The following is a 16,142-nucleotide window of genomic DNA, read 5'->3' on the forward strand; positions in this document are numbered from 1 at the left end:
CCCAGCATGCCTTGCTCCACCCTGACCCCCCTGGTCACTACCCAGCATGCCTTGCTCCACCCTGACCCCCTGGTCACTACCCAGCATGCCTTGCTCCACCCTGACCCCCTGGTCACTACCCAGCATGCCTTGTTCTACCCTGACCCCCTGGTCACTACCCAGCATGCCTTGCTCCACCCTGACCCCCTGGTCACTACCCAGCATGCCTTGCTCCACCCTGACCCTGGTCACTACCCAGCATGCCTTGCGCCACCCTGACCCTGGTCATGTTGGTGTTAGCTGGGGTGGGGTTACAGTTCAGTCAACAACAACAGTAGTATTACTACTACTACTATACTAGTACTAATATACTACTAATAAATGAATTATATTACTATACTACTACTACTGCTACTATGCTACTACTATACTACTATAATGCTACTATACTACTACTATACTACTACTACTACACTACTACTACTATACTACTGCTACTACTACTATACTAATATACTGTTATACTAATATACTGTTATACTACTACACTACTATAGCACTACCACTACTACTACTATACTACTACTACTACCACTACTACTCGCTCTCTGCTGGTGCTGAGCTCATATTATACTATACTATATATTTAAGCAATAGATCACGACAGGCCGTGGTATACGCTCATTATACCACAGTTAAGGGGCGTTGTCCGTCCCGACGCGCAGCGGAGGGGCGGCGACCCCCTTCACTGTGGTATAATGACCGTATATCACTGACTGAAGTGATCTATTGCTTTTATAAAACGGTTACGTAAATATGGCGAAATGAAAGTCATAGACACCCTCAATTTTGAAAAGCTAGAAAGTCGGAAAAGCATTTTTTTTAACGAATACAAAAAAGTAGTCCCTCCTGGCTGCCGGCAAAGTGTACGGCGGTTGCTATGCAACACACTGTAGCGCCCTTCAGAGAGAAGGCTAGGCTAAAGACGGTAGCTTGGTTCGCCGGCAATTTAGCCTTCTATCGAGTTCACTCGAACTCGATAGTAGGCTAAATTGCCGACCGTGTGCCTATTGCTTTACAACATTTCCACCCTCTCCAGCAATCAACATGTTTTTTAGGCTTCAGTGAACTACGCTATCGCTTTTATATATACATAAACAACAGTTAGAGTTAGGCGCGGAGTGATACTGAACTCTGTAAACTGAACGGGCGTCATAGCTGTGTGTATACGCTCAATATACAACGGTTGGGAACCAATCAGATCGCTTGATTTAGGCCCCCTGTTTTATAAATATATATATATATATATATATATATATATTATAGTACCCAAAAGAAGTACATATGCTTTCGTCTAACCCTTCAACCCGTCAGTTAAAGAAATATTTAAAATACTGAACAATAGGAAGGTCAGCAGTTTAGTTAATAGAGGATGTGTTTAGTGGAGGATTATATACTTTGTTTGAAGTGTGTGAGGACTGTGCCTGATGTGATAACCCTCTAAATTAGCTTACAGATAAGATGCTAAGCTACCAGTAGCATGAAGTTTTTACTACACTTTACTACACTTTTCACTTTACACTTTACTACTACTGTGCGTTTCTGAAGCAGCAGACACCTTAATGCTGTGAATGTAGGGTGAGGTGTGAGAGGGTGAGGGTAAGGTGAAGGGGTGAGTGTAGGGTGAGGGGTGAGAGGGTGAGTATAGGGTGAGGGATGAGAGGGTGAGTGTATGTGAGTGTAAGGTGAAGGGGTGGGTGTAGGGTGAGGGATGAGAGGGTGAGTGTAAGGTGAAGGGGTGGGTGTAGGGTGAGAGGTGAGAGGGTGAGTGTAGGGTGAGAGGGTGAGTGTAAGGTGATGGAGTGAGTGTAGGGTGAGTGTAAGGTGAAGGGGTAAGTGTAGGATGAGAGGGTGAGTGTAAGGTGAAGGGGTGAGAGTAGGCTGAGGGGTTGAGACGAACAGAGTAGGGTGAATGTATGTTTGTGTGTGTGTGTGTGTGTGTGTGTGTGTGTGTATGTGTATGTGTATGTGTATGTGTATGTGTGTGTGTATGTGTGTGTGTGTGTGTGTGTGTGTGTGTGTGTGTGTGTTGTGTGTGTGTGTGTGTGTGTGTGTGTGTGTCTCTGGGGGCATTGATTAGAGTGAGTCTGGTGGGATTACATCTTTGCCGTTGCCATGCCAACTAATCAGCAGATTCTTTTTTATTTTGCTCGCTTCTCCGTCTCTCACCCCGGTTGTCACAGCAACCAAACTGAGGAGAAGCGTGGAGGCCAACCCTGAATTCAGCTGAAGGGCCAAAAACCTGTTTATTAGCCTTTCCCTATGTCTCTCTCTCTCTCTCTCTCTCTCTCTCTCTGTGTTTAGATGTAGTCCAGTATTTTGTTATTTCAGGCTGCATAAGAGCCAATAAATTCAGCATAATTAGCTGCTAATTCTGCTAACAGCGCTAACTCATCCACCCCTCTCCACCACCAACAGCTAACAGCGCTAACTCCTCCACCCATCTCCACCCCCACAGCTAAGAGCGCTAACTCCTCCACCCATCTCCACCACCACAGCTAACAGCGCTAACTCCTCCACCCCTCTCCACCACCACAGCTAACCGTGCAGCATTCTATGGCAGTGATGCTGTTCTAACAAGCTACTGCTGCTTTTGATTCTGTTAGCATGTCGATAGCATTTATCTGGGTGTTAGACTGTTTCTGGGATTAGCATTATAGCGAGGCTTCAGTAGCCTATGTAGCTGCTTGGTAGCACCTAGCTGTGAGTTAGTGTAAAACTATGTAGTAGCATGTAGTTATGTGTCGGCATGTAGCAAGGTATAAGTTTCTAACAGATAGCTGTGTAGTTATGTGTTAACATTTAGATGTGTATTAGCCCTATTTTGTCATGATGTACTGGGTATTAGCGTCTAGTTGTGAGGTAGCATATAACTATTTATTAGCCTTTTTCTAAGTGTTTGCATGTAGCTGGCTATTAGCCTCTAGCTGTGAGTAAGCCTGTGATCGTGTATTGGCCTCTTGCTGAGTATCAGTAGGTAACAGTGTATTATCCTCTAGCTGAGTACAGGGCTGCCAACTTTTGGGTTTTCGCTGGCGTGAGATTCTGTAGAATCTTGTAATGCATACCTTATAGCAGGGTTAGGGTTAGCAGCTCTGTGAGTATTAGCATTTAGCCTGGTACATTCTCCTAGCTGAGTATTAGCATGTAGCCTGGTGTCAGCCTGTAGCTGTGAGCTAATGTGCTCCTCCCTGTTATCAGGTGGTATTAGCCTGTAGCTGTGAGCTAATGTGCTCCTCCCTGTTATCAGGTGGTATTAGCCTGTAGCTGTGAGCTAATGTGCTTCTCCCTGTTATCAGGTGAGCACGGAGGGCCGGCTGATCCTGGAGTTCTCCTTCGACGACCTCATGAGGATCCGGACCTGGCACTTCACCATCCGGCAGTACCGGGAGCTGGTGCCGCGCAGTGTCCTGGCCATGCACGTGAGTGGTGACATCATCACACGGTGACATCATCAACACGGTGACATCATCAACACGGTGACGTCATCACACAGTGACGTCATCAACACTGTGACATCATCAACACGCGACCGATTACTTATGGTGCGTTCATATCGCTGGGAATTATGGGGAAAACATTTTCACGACGTCGGAAAGTTCTCGTGAACAACACCTCATGACGGTCTGATCATTCTACTTCCGTTCGGGGCCAGATTTTGTTAACAGAGTTGCCCAGTTGGTGATGTATGGTTTACTAGTGACGCGTGAACATGACGTAACATGAAAGTTTTACTCAAGAAGAATCAACCATCATATCACATATTTTACTATTGATTGACGTTGTAACCGTCTGTTGGCATCGACTTTGCTCAGTTTTAAACGTTGTGTACTGGTAAACCAGCTCTAGATAAGGGCAAGTGTAGCCTTCCATACAGTGGCACTGGTACAATGTGCTTCTCATAAATAAAAGCAAAAGGATAGTAGGTGATACAGCTACAAGGAAATAAAGGCATGCAAACTTGAAATTGATCCTACTAAGTTCTGTTTAGTTCTGACTATTTTTTATCGGATAAAAAACCCCTGAATAACTTTTAGATTCCCAACGCAGTGCACATGATCGGTCACTGTCACTGTCGGGAACACGTGTAAGCGTGACCGTCATCACTGGCGAGCTGTCTCGTTATCACCAGAACGCACAAACGCACCTTTAAAACAGAGCCAAAGCATGAACGCACCTTTAAAACAGAGCCAAAGCAAGAAAACGAATGAAGGCTAGTTTAAATATCAGCTCGCTAACTACTAATAGCTTAAGGGAATTAATCTGATAATAATACAAATAACAATAATAATAATGATAATATTAATAGCGAGAAAACTAAAAGCAAACTGAAATTTAGAATTTATGATGCTTTTTATCATGTTGTGGGGAACATGTGTGTGTGTCTTTCTAATCCTGGTGTGATCCTGGTTCTAGACCTGGTGTAATCCTGGTTCTAAACCTGGTGTAATCCTGGTGTAATCCTGGTTCTAGACCTGGTGTTATCCTGGTGTAATCCTGGTGTGACCCTGGTTCTAGACCTGGTGTTATCCTGGTGAAATCCTGGTTATAGACCTGGTGTAATCCTGGTGTAATCCTGGTTCTAGACCTGGAGTAATCCTGGTGTGATCCTGGTTCTAGACCTGGAGTAATCCTGGTGTGATCATGGTTCTAGACCTGGTGTAATCCTGGTGTGATCCTGGTTCTCCCCTCAGGCCCAGGAGCCCCAGGTCCTGGAGCAGCTCTCCAAGAACATCACACGTATGGGACTGACCAGCTTCACGCTCAACTACCTCCGGGTGAGGACACATCACATTATAGCTATACCTAGATAAACATATAGATACATATATACACATATATACAAATATATACACACACACATATATATATCTATATACATATACCTAGATATACATATAGATATATATATATACATATATATATCTAGATACACATATAGATACATATATACATATATATATATATATATATATATATATATATATACACATATATACATATAGATACATATATACACATATATACACACTAACAACTACCTCCAGGTAAGATATATAATATAGAATATATATATAGAACATAGAATATAGAATATTAATATTATATGATTATAATACAGAGGTAGTGTATACATATATGTATATACATAACTGTATAGATCCAATGTATTGGTGGTTATAACATTATACTGGTGGTGTGTTGTGATTAACAGTGTGTTGAGATTGTGTTGTGGTTATAACAGTGTATTGAGGTTGTGTTGTGGTTATAACAGTGTGTTGAGGTTGTGTTGTGGTTATAACAGTATGTTGAGGTTGTGTTGTGGTTATAACAGTGTGTGTTTGGTTGTGAGATGTTCCAGGCTTGGTGGTCGGTGAGTTCATTTAAATACAGCGTGGGCAACAGAGGCAGAAGAGAGACTCTCTCTCTTTCTCTCTCTCTCCTCTCTCTCTCCCTATTTCTCCCTCTTTAATATCCCTCTCTCCCTCTCTTCCTATATTTTGCTCTCTCTCTCCCTATCTTTTGCTCTTCCTATTTTCTCTTCCCTTTCTCTCTCCCTCTCCCTCTCTCTCCCCCTCTCTCTCTCTACCTATCTTTCTCCCTCCCTCTCTCTCTCTCTCTCTCTCTCTCTCTCTCTCTCTCTCTCTCTCTCTCTTTCTCTCTCTCTCTGTCTTTTTTTCTCTGTCGCCCTCTCTCTCTCTCTCTCTCTCTCTCTCTCTCTCTCTCTCTCTCTCTCTCTCTCTGTATATTTCCTCATTATTTCTCTGGTTTGGCGGCAGACTGACAGCTAGCATCTCCACCCCACAGCACAACAGGGGGAGGGAGGGGGGGAGGGAGGGTGGGGGGGCGAGCAAGATGAGAGTGAGGCAGGCGATATAGAGGGTGGGGGGGGGAGAGGAGCGAGGGAGGGAGGGGAGAGAAGTGGGAGGAGTGGAGAGGGCGAGCGAGGTGGGTGCAGGGCGACTCGGGACGAGCGAATGGAATTAATTGGAAAGAGAGAATTAGCATAACATTAATGAACGCACCCCACTGAGTCTTGTAATTGTGAAATACCGTAAATTCTTATTATAACAAGACAGAGAAAGAGACAGGGAGAGGGAAAGAGGGAGACATGGAGAGAGAGAGGGAGACAGAGAGACAGGGAGAGAGGTAGAGAGAGAGAGAGAGCTAGCATATGGCTGGTGTTGTTTTAGTGTCTCCTGCAACAATGACTTCTGAACCAGAGGATCTGGTCCTCTGCCATCTTAACATGTAGTCAGCCCAACATGTAGTCCATGGGTCTGGTGGGTCTGGTGGTTCTGTGGTCCATGGGTCTGGTGGGTCTGGTGGGTCTGGTGGTTCTGTGGTCCATGGGTCTGGTGGGTCTGGTGGGTCTGGTGGTTCTGTGATCCATGGGTCTGGTGGGTCTGGTGGGTCTGGTGGTTCTGTGGTCCATGGGTCTGGTGGGTCTGGTGGGTCTGTGGTCCATGGGTCTGGTGGGTCTGGTGGGTCTGGTGGTTCTGTGGTCCATGGGTCTGGTGGGTCTGGTGGGTCTGGTGGTTCTGTGGTCCATGGGTCTGGTGGGTCTGGTGGGTCTGGTGGTTCTGTGATCCATGGGTCTGGTGGGTCTGGTGGGTCTGGTGGTTCTGTGGTCCATGGGTCTGGTGGGTCTGGTGGGTCTGGTGGTTCTGTGGTCCATGGGTCTGGTGGGTCTGGTGGGTCTGGTGGTTCTGTGGTCCATGGGTCTGGTGGGTCTGGTGGGTCTGGTGGTTCTGTGGTCCATGGGTCTGGTGGGTCTGGTGGGTCTGGTGGTTCTGTGGTCCATGGGTCTGGTGGGTCTGGTGGGTCTGGTGGGTCTCATGGGTTCCTTGTTCTCTGTGCTTGTGTCTGACCCTGGTTCTGTATTTCAGCTCTGCGTCATCCTGGAGCCGATGCAGGAGCTGATGTCCAGACACAAGTCCTACAACCTGAGCCCGCGGGACTGCCTGAAGACCTGCCTGTTCCAGAAATGGCAGCGCATGGTGGCTCCCCCAGGTAGGTAGACCTCCCCCAGGTCGTGCTTGTCGGTCAGGTAGACCTCATGGTCCCCTAGTGGATCAGGTAGACCTCATGGTCCCCCAGGACCTGCTAGGGGGTCAGGTAGACCTAGTGGTCCCCTAGTGGGTCAGGTAGACTTAGTGGTTCCCTAGTGGGTCAGGTAGACCTCGTGGTCCCCCAGGGTCAGGTAGACCTCGTGGTCCCCAGAGTCCGGGTCAGGTTCCTCCTCTAGCTGCGCTGTTGGTTGACCTCAGACCCATCAGAGGCTGCGGCCTCGAGGTGTGAGCCTCTCGTTACACTTTGATTATAAGCTGGAGTCCGGAGGGGGAGGAGTCAGGAGGCTAGGAGGGGGAGGAGTCAAGAGGCTAGGAGGGGGTGGAGTCAGAGGAGATGTTGTCTTAGGATTCATCTTCAGCTTGTGTCTGTGGAGTCAGTGTTTATCACAGCGCTGAACAGACCTCTGGTCACACTTTATTCAGATTAACTGGACGGAGGCCAAATAATAAAAATAATTGGTTTCAAAGTCCAAAGGTCAGACTGAGTGCTCATTCAGCCTTTTCTGTTTTGGTTTTATTTGTCGGCTTTGGGATGAAAATATTTGTGGTGTGGTTGACTTGTTACCTCCCCGCATCACCCCCCACCCCCCCCCCCCCCTCATCCCAAACTGAGATTCTTCTGGACGCTCCGACCCTTATCTGCAGGAGCTCACTTCCTGCTATTCTTCTCCGGACAGGAAGCCGCTCTGAGTTTCAGCAGGAAGGAAACTCTGATGTATTTACACTCCGATAAGTTCTGTTTTTGGTGGAAATGGAAGTGATTTTAGTGCGTCACAATTTGAGCGTGGAAGGAAGGCGCTTTAGGACAGCAGAAGTGGACAATAGCTTTACCCCAGCTGTCTGTCAGCGACACAGCGGGGGTCAGGGGTCAAGAGGGGACGCCCAGTACCACAGGCCTTGTTGTGAGACTCAGTTATCGCTTGTTGCTCCCAAAGACATTTAAATCACGTCCCTGTGAGGGGGTGAACAGCACCGCTCTCTCCCCAGGAACCGCCAGTGGCTTCTCCATGAGGATCTGCTGGTTTAGCTTCAAACATCTCATCATGGAGGTCTTTAGGGAGCAGGAGACCCTGAGGTAGTAGAGTCATGGTTTAGGGACCTGAGAGAGTAGAGTCATGGTTTAGGGACCTGAGAGAGTAGAGTCATGGTTTAGGGACCTGAGAGAGTAGAGTCATGGTTTAGGGACCTGAGAGAGTAGAGTCATGGTTTAGGGACCTGAGAGAGTAGAGTCATGGTTTACAGACCTGAGAGAGTAGAGTCATGGTTTAGGGGAGTAGTAGAGTCATCTTAGTTTCCGTTTCACGTTGAGCCTTTAAAGCTCACCGGTGGTTTCGTTAGTTCAGCTTCTCCTACCTGACGTTCTAAAGAAGGTAAAGAACCAAACTATCATCTTCTCTTTCCACTGACTCCTGCTCTTGGTTCCACAGCTGGACACCCGCAGAACTTCAAAACCGAAATATTCCCCACAAGTCACAAAAAAGGTGATTATTTCCATAGTTCTAAAACAGTATTGTGGGGGTTATGTGTGATGGGGTGGTGGGTTTGATATGTACGTAGGTTAGATAGAACCCCTGGGGGCATGTTGGGTCTGTGTCTGGGGGGTCTGGGTCTTGGTCTAGGGGGTCTGGGTCTGGGTCTGGGTCTGCAGGGTCTGGGTCTGGAGGGTCTGGATCTGGTTGGGGTCTGGGTCTGGGGGTTTTGGGGGCTTTGGGTCTGGGGGTCTGGGTCTGTGTCTTGGGGGTCTGGTTCTAGGGGGTCTGGGTCTGGTTGGGGTCTGGGTCTGGGTCTGGGGGGTCTGGGTCTGGGGGGTCTGGGTCTTGGTCTGGTTGGGGTCTGGGTCTGGTTGGGGTCTGGGTCTGGGTCTGGTTGGGGTCTGGGTCTGGTTGGGGTCTGGGTCTGGGTCTGGTTGGGGTCTGGGTCTAGTTGGGGTCTGGGTCTGGGGGGTCTGGTATCAGGGGGGGTGTTAGGGGACTCCCGGTTTTGGGGCGATTGTCATGAATGCTCCACTCAGTTCTCAGAGAAGGACATGAATCAATAACAACTGTATATATTATATCTATTACCATATATCATTACAATAGTATTAATAATGCAAACCTGATAATTACACTGTGACTAAAGTGAGGAGCCTGTCTGTCCTCCTGTCTGTCTGTCTGTCTGTCTGTCCTCCTCCTGTCTGTCTGTCTGTCTGTCCTCCTGTCTTTCTGTCTGTCCTCCTGTCTGTCTGTCTATTTGTCTAGCTGTCTGTAGGTGTGTGTGTGTGTGTGTGTGTGCCCCCATGCTTGTTGTGACCACAGTGGTTCTATCTGCTCTGCTGTTATTACTGCCCCCCTCCCCCCTCTCTCCCCCCTCCCCTCCCCCCTCTCTCCCTCATCTCACCTCCTCCCCTCCCCCCTCTCTCCCTCATCTCACCTCCTCCCCTCCCCCCTCTCTCCCTCATCTCACCTCCTTCCCTCCCCCCTCTCTTCCTCATCTCACCTCCCCCTACACCTCCAGACCATTCCCCCACCCCTAACCTCCCCCAGCTCTGAACCATTCCGCTCCCCCCTCCTCTCCCACCCAGCCCTCTCCTCTCCTCCCCCCTCCTCCCCCACACAGCCCTCTCCTCTTCTCCCTCCTCCTCCCCCACCCAGCCCTCTCCTCTCCTCCCCACTCATCTCCCACCCAGCCCTCTCCTCTCCTCCCCCCTCCTCCCCCACCCAGCCCTCTCCTCTTCTCCCTCCTCCTCCCCCACCCAGCCCTCTCCTCTCCTCCCCCCTCCTCTCCCACCCAGCCCTCTCCTCTCCTCCCCCACCCAGCCCTCTCCCCCTCTCTCTGTTATGTTATGTTATGTTATTCGTGCTCTGGTCATGTTATGCCATGTTATTCATGCTCTGGACATGTTATTAATGCTTTGGTCATGCTCTGGTCATGTTATGTCATGTTATTCATGCTCTCGTCATGTGACGTCATGTTATTTATGCTCTCATCATGTTATGTTATTCATTCTCTGGACATGTTATTAATGCTTTGGTCATGCTCTAGTCATGTTATGTCATGTTATTCATGCTCTGGTCATGTTACGTCATGTTATTAATGCTCTGGTCATGTTTTGTTATTCATGCTGTGGTCATGTTATGTTATGTTATGTTATTCATGCTCTGGTCTTGTTATGTTATGTCATGTTATTGATGCTCTGGTCATGTGATGTCAGGTCGGGCTAAGGCTGAACCGGCCCGTCCCCCCGCCACCAAGAGGAGGAAAAGGAAGAACTCGGCCAGCAGCGCCAACAGCGCCGCCGGGGCTGCTGGGAAAAAGAGAAGCCCCGCCTCCAATTTCAGCCTCTCCAGTCAGGTACCTGTAAGCATCAAGCCCCTCCCCCTCTTCCTGGTGTAGGTCACTTCCGGCTCTGTTGTAGGTCACTTCCTGCTCTCTCTAGTGCATCTATATACTGAAAATTTCTATCTAAAAAATTCTAAATCTAGCGTGGACTGTGGCGCTAATGCTAAGCTAACAGCTCACTGGTTTACAACTTCCCTTCATCCATTAGTGTGAACTATAGTAGTACTAAACATGAATAATAGAGTTATCCCATTCATAATAAGTCCTTATTATGAAAAGATATTAGATAGTACTTACTTATTTTACACTCATTCTAGTGGTCAGTAGCGAGCATTATTGATTGATTAACTGATTAACACTAACGAACCTGGAGGAGTTCTCCTTCCCTCTCTCTCCTTCTCTCCTTCCCTCTCTCCTTCTCTCATTATCTCCTTCTCTCATTTTCTCTCTCCTTCTCTCTCTCCTCCTCTCCTTCCTTCCTCTTTCTCCTTCTCTCTCTCCTTCTCTGTCTCTCCTTCTATCTCTCCTTCTCCTTCTCTCTCTCCTTCCCTCTCTCCTTCTCTCGTTATCTCCTCTCCTTTTCTCTCTCCTTCTCTCTCTCCTCCTCTCCTTCTCTCCCTCTCTCTTCTTCTCTCTCTCCTCTCTCTCTGCTTCTCTCTCTCCTTCTCTCCTTCTCTCACTCTCTCTCTGTCCTTCTCTCTCTCCTTCTCTCCTTCTCTCCCTGTCTCTCTCCTTCTCTCTCTCCTTCTCTCGCTCTCCTTCTCTCTCTCTCTCTCTCCTTCTCTCTCTCCTTCTCTCTCTCTCCTTCTCTCCCTCCTTCTCTCTCTCTCTCCTTCTCTCATAAACTCTTCATAAACAGGAAACAGTTTGGCCCAGAGCCCGCCCTCATTATCATCTGTATCTGAATAACACACACACACACACACACACACACACACACACACACACACACACACATACCCCTCCCACACACACACAACACAAAATCAACCCACGCACACACACACACACACGTCCGTGGACACACGCTACATGTCAGGTGTGTCTGGAGCTGCGCTAGCAACATGCTGTGCTAGCAACATGCTATGCTACATATGATGCTGTGCTAGCAATATGCTACGCTACATATGTTGCTGGGTTGGCGTCTTTGTCTGAGAAGTTGTTCGTTTGTGGCGGAACAGCAGCCTACGTGAGCCCCATAGCAATGAGGAGCGGCTCCTCCCCCTCCTCCCCTCCTCCTCCCCCTCACGGGCCGAGGGGGGGAAGAGGAGGAGGAGGAGAGGGGAGGAGGGGGGAGCCCCCTTACACTACTGTGTAACAGTGCCCCCTACAGGACACGGACAGGAAGAGGGTACTGGTATTAGGTTGAAGTGAAGGGTTCCCCAGAGACACTTCTACTAACATCCTCTTTCTTATTTATATATATTCATATTAATATTTATTCATATTTATGCGTTCATACTTATATATATTCATCTTGATATATGTATATTGATATTTAGATATATTGATATTTAGATATATTGATATTTAAATATATTCATATATATATCTATGTATATATACTATAAGAATGCTTGGATCGCCATACATAGGAAATACAATCAAATGTATGATGTATATAAATAGATGAAATGAAAATGGAATGAATTTAATAAAAAAGACCAGCAGAGTGAAGTTATGGTGGACGGTAGAGAACAATAGAGACAGTAAGTATGTATATATATAATATCTATATAAGAGCTCTATCAATGCTAATAAGTTAGGTTCTGCTAACCGAAAGGCTTCATATAAACAGTACACAGAGTGTACTTAGCTTCTCGATTTCAAACCCTTCTGTACTGAGTTCACGCTGAACCAACAGCTCCCCCTAATGGAGAGAGAGAGAGAGAGAGAGAGAGAGAGAGAGAGAGAGAGAGAGAGAGAGAGAGAGAGAGAGAGAGAGAGAAAAATTATTCCCACAATGTTTAACAATTTAGGATTCTGTAGGATTCCTCCTAATTAACAGCACAACGCTAGCCGCACACCACTAACACAGCACTGCGCTGTGTGGACAAGTAGATGTTTATCATTAGCTAACAATTAGCACGCGCGGCACTCCCTGGCCAGCCACAGGCTGTTAGCATGTTAGCATGGAGGTCTGAGAGGGTAGTGGGAGGAGGGGGGGGGGGTCTGGCAGACCTCCTCCCCGACCAGATGGTGACGATGGACCTGTTAGCAATCAGCACGCTCCGAGCTAATGAGTTAATAAGCTATGCTAATTGACAAATCAGTGTGGATATTCAGTCATTTAGCTGAAAAGCTCTCCTTCATTAATTTGGCTTATTAAGGATAAGAGTGTTGGTTTATTGATGGCCGGGTCTCCCACCATCCTCTTCATCTTCATCTCATAGGATTGTGTGCGTGTGCATTTGTGTGTTTAAACTGTGTATTAACTGGTAGAAAATTGTCGGGACTGGCCTGTATTAAGACTATAAACTGGTATGTTCTGTTCTTTACTGTTCGGAAACTGTTCTTCTCTGGATTAGAAAAAGTCTAAACTGATCCTAACTGGTCTGAACAAGTCAGAACTGATATAAACTATAACTGATCTAAACTAGTACAAACTAAACTAAACCAGTCTAATTAGTATGCCCTAAACTGAAGTGGTCCAATCAGGTCTGAATTAGTCCAAAGAAGTCCTAACAGGTTTTATCTGGTCTGACCTGGCCCTAACTGGTCTTATCTGGTCTGAGGGGTCCTAACTGGTCTCATCTGGTCTGAACTGGTCCTAACTGGTCCTAAATGGTTCTAACTTGTCCTAATTGGTCCTAACTGGTCTCATCTGGTCTCATCTGGTCCTAACTGGTCTCATCTGGTCTGAACTGGTCCTAATTGTTCGTAACTGGTCCTAACTGGTGTGTTCTCCTCCCTCAGGATGTGATGGTGGTGGGCGAGCCCACCCTGATGGGGGGGGAGTTCGGCGACGAGGACGAGCGTCTGATCACGCGTCTGGAGAACACGCAGTACGACGCGTCCAACGGCCTGGATGACGAGGACGACTTCAGCGGCTCCCCCGCCCTGGGGAACAACAGCCCCTGGGGCTCCAAGGCCCACCCCCCCCAGGACACCAAGCCCGAGACCGCCGGCCCCCAGCCCTCCCAGTAGCCCCCTCCCAGTAACCTCTGGTATCAGAGAGTTAGTCTAGTGTCAGAGGAGGTCCGTCTGACACCCCTCCAGAGGACCAGCTGGCAGCAATACCCCCCCATGAGACTTCTTCCTGTCTGCTCCTGCGTGAAGCTACCCGGCGGAACCAGAACGTTTTGTAAAGAATCTCTTGGACATTTCCCTCCAGGAACTTTTGAGACTATAGAAAAGCCGGCCCATGTGATTGGTGGATCTGCAGGTCACATGGCCACCCTGAGGGGCGTGGCTTCAGTTGTGTTTCTGCATCGCAGGCCGACTAAGACCCTGTTGAATACATTTGCATTTTTATTGGAAACTCAGTGGCCTGTCTCTGTTCCCGTCTCTGGACTTCAGCTCCACGGACGCTGGTGTTTTATCGCCCATGTTGTGAATTCAAGCAGATCTTGAATTGTGTTTATAGTCTGTTGGTATTTTGCTTATTTTCTGATCCATTGCACCATGTTGTAATTCTCCACAGCAGCGAGACACTGAGTCCTCCATGTTGACTTCCCAGAACATGACCATACCTCCTGAACGAAATCTCCTGAACAGGATCTCCTGAACAGGGAACTCCTGAACAGGATCTCCTGAATGAGATCTTTTGAACCTGAACATGATCTCCTGAATGAGATCTCCTGAACGAGATCCTCTGAATGATATCTTCTGAATGAGATCTTCTGAACGAGATCTTCTGAATGAGATCTTCTGAATGAGATCTTCTGAACGAGATCTTCTGAATGAGATCTTCTGAACATGAACATGATCTTCTGAAAAAGATCTTCTGAACGTGATCCTTGCTCCAGTATCTTCAACCAGCTGAGGCTCTACAACATTTCCTGCATGATTTTATAAAAGTATTTTGGGTTTATATGTGAAATTTTTCAAAGCACATCCATCTGTGTGTCTGGTGGTGTTTGGGAGAGCTTAGTAGCTTGGTATATAGAGGAGGTTATCCTGTCTCTACATAAAGGTGGTTCTCCTGTCTGTGCATAGAGGAGGTTCTCCTGTCTCTATATAGAGGTTCTCCTGTCTATACATAGAGGAGGTTCTCCTGTCTGTACATAGAGGAGGTTCTCCTGTCTCTACATAGAGGAGGTTCTTGTGTCTCTATATAGAGGAGGTTCTCCTGTCTGTACATAGAGGAGGTTCTCCTGTCTACATAGAGGAGGTTCTCCTGTCTCTATATAGAGGAGGTTCTCCTATCTGTACATAGAGGAGGTTCTCCTGTCTGTACATATAGGAGGTTCTCCTGTCTGTACATAGAGGAGGTTCTCCTGTCTGTACATAGAGGAGGTTCTCCTGTCTCTACATAGAGGAGGTTTTCCTGTCTCTACATAGAGGAGGTTCTCCTGACTCCACCAGACACTGTGGTCATCTGGCCGGTGGTGGTTCTTCACCACTGGCCTTTCTTCTCATTTCTGTAGGCTGGAGCAGCATCTGCCAAAACATCTGTCCCATCTTAATCCATAGCTAGACCAGTACCAAAGCCCCCTGGTAGACCAGTCTACTGGATCCCAGCAGGATCAGTACCAAAGCCCCCTGGTAGACCAGCACTACCAGAGGACCCTGGCAGACCAGTACCAAAGCCCCCTGGTAGACAAGTCTACTGGATCCCAGTAGGACCAGTCCCACCCTGGTAGCCCGGTCTACTGGCTGGTCTCAGGATAGGTCGCGGCTGGCAGAGATGCAACCCAGTGCTTCAGAAAGGTGTGAATCCCTCTTTGTTTTCTTGGTTCTCCATCTATTCCTTCTTCTGGTGGACTCTGGTCTTCTGGTGGACTCTGGTCTTCTGGTGGACTCTGGTCTGAAGGTGGACGATGTCTTTCTACATTTGAAGATAATGAGTATTTATTTGTGCATTTGTAAGGAAGCGACCATTTCTAAACATGTTGAGCCCAGTGTGACGTTTGTACAGGATATAGCAGAGGTGTTTATGTCAGATGTCTGGTGTGTATGCTTTACCACTACGTGTTCTAATAAACCTTACAAACCCGGCCTACTGGCTTAATTTCCTACATCGTAATGTGTGGCATATTTGTTGTTTTGAGCGGCGAGTAAAATAAGCTTAGAATCTATTTTACAATCAAGGTCCTCAGACGAGGTTTCCTCTGTTCGGGTTCATTAGGGCATCAGGGTCATTAGGGTTCTGACGGTGGAACGGTGACGCCACTGTGTGGTGAACACAGAGACTGCATCGACCTAATGACGCAATCCATAACGTTGGCACTGGTGAATCTGGTAATAATAATGATGTCGTTATTATAAGCACAATCGTATTGATGGCGGTTATCAAATACATTACAGTTCGTTACAGTAAACCAATGTGTGATATAATAACACATTCCAGCCCATATTCAGGCTAAACTGAGTAAACTGTATCCAACTGTATCCAAACTCATCCACTAAGAGGTTTGGAAGAATGAATATAATTATGATTGCTCAATGTTTGTGATCATGTATATCAGTAAGATGATTAACTTTATTCCCATTATGATTATTTATTATTTATTATTCGGGGCTGTGTTGTTGTCCTCGGAGTGATGA

The 16,142-nt window shown here is 47.3% G+C and overlaps 1 protein-coding gene across 1 annotated transcript in view; it reads left to right on the plus strand.

Moving 5' to 3' along the window:
• ldb2a (LIM domain binding 2a) overlaps window positions 1-15,574 on the plus strand; it is an 18,036-nt gene extending 2,462 nt beyond the window's left edge. The window contains exons 2-7 of the mRNA XM_084469167.1: window positions 3,339-3,461; window positions 4,734-4,817; window positions 6,930-7,053; window positions 8,540-8,593; window positions 10,306-10,445; window positions 13,350-15,574. Of these exons, the coding sequence (XP_084325293.1) occupies window positions 3,339-3,461; window positions 4,734-4,817; window positions 6,930-7,053; window positions 8,540-8,593; window positions 10,306-10,445; window positions 13,350-13,580 (756 nt within the window). The 3' untranslated portion in view covers window positions 13,581-15,574. The remainder of the gene's footprint in view (window positions 1-3,338; window positions 3,462-4,733; window positions 4,818-6,929; window positions 7,054-8,539; window positions 8,594-10,305; window positions 10,446-13,349) is intronic.
• The last annotated feature ends 568 nt before the right edge of the window (window positions 15,575-16,142 follow it).

The sequence above is a fragment of the Micromesistius poutassou genome (assembly GCF_964030765.1).
Source record: "Micromesistius poutassou genome assembly, chromosome: 6".
Lineage (NCBI taxonomy): Eukaryota > Metazoa > Chordata > Actinopteri > Gadiformes > Gadidae > Micromesistius > Micromesistius poutassou.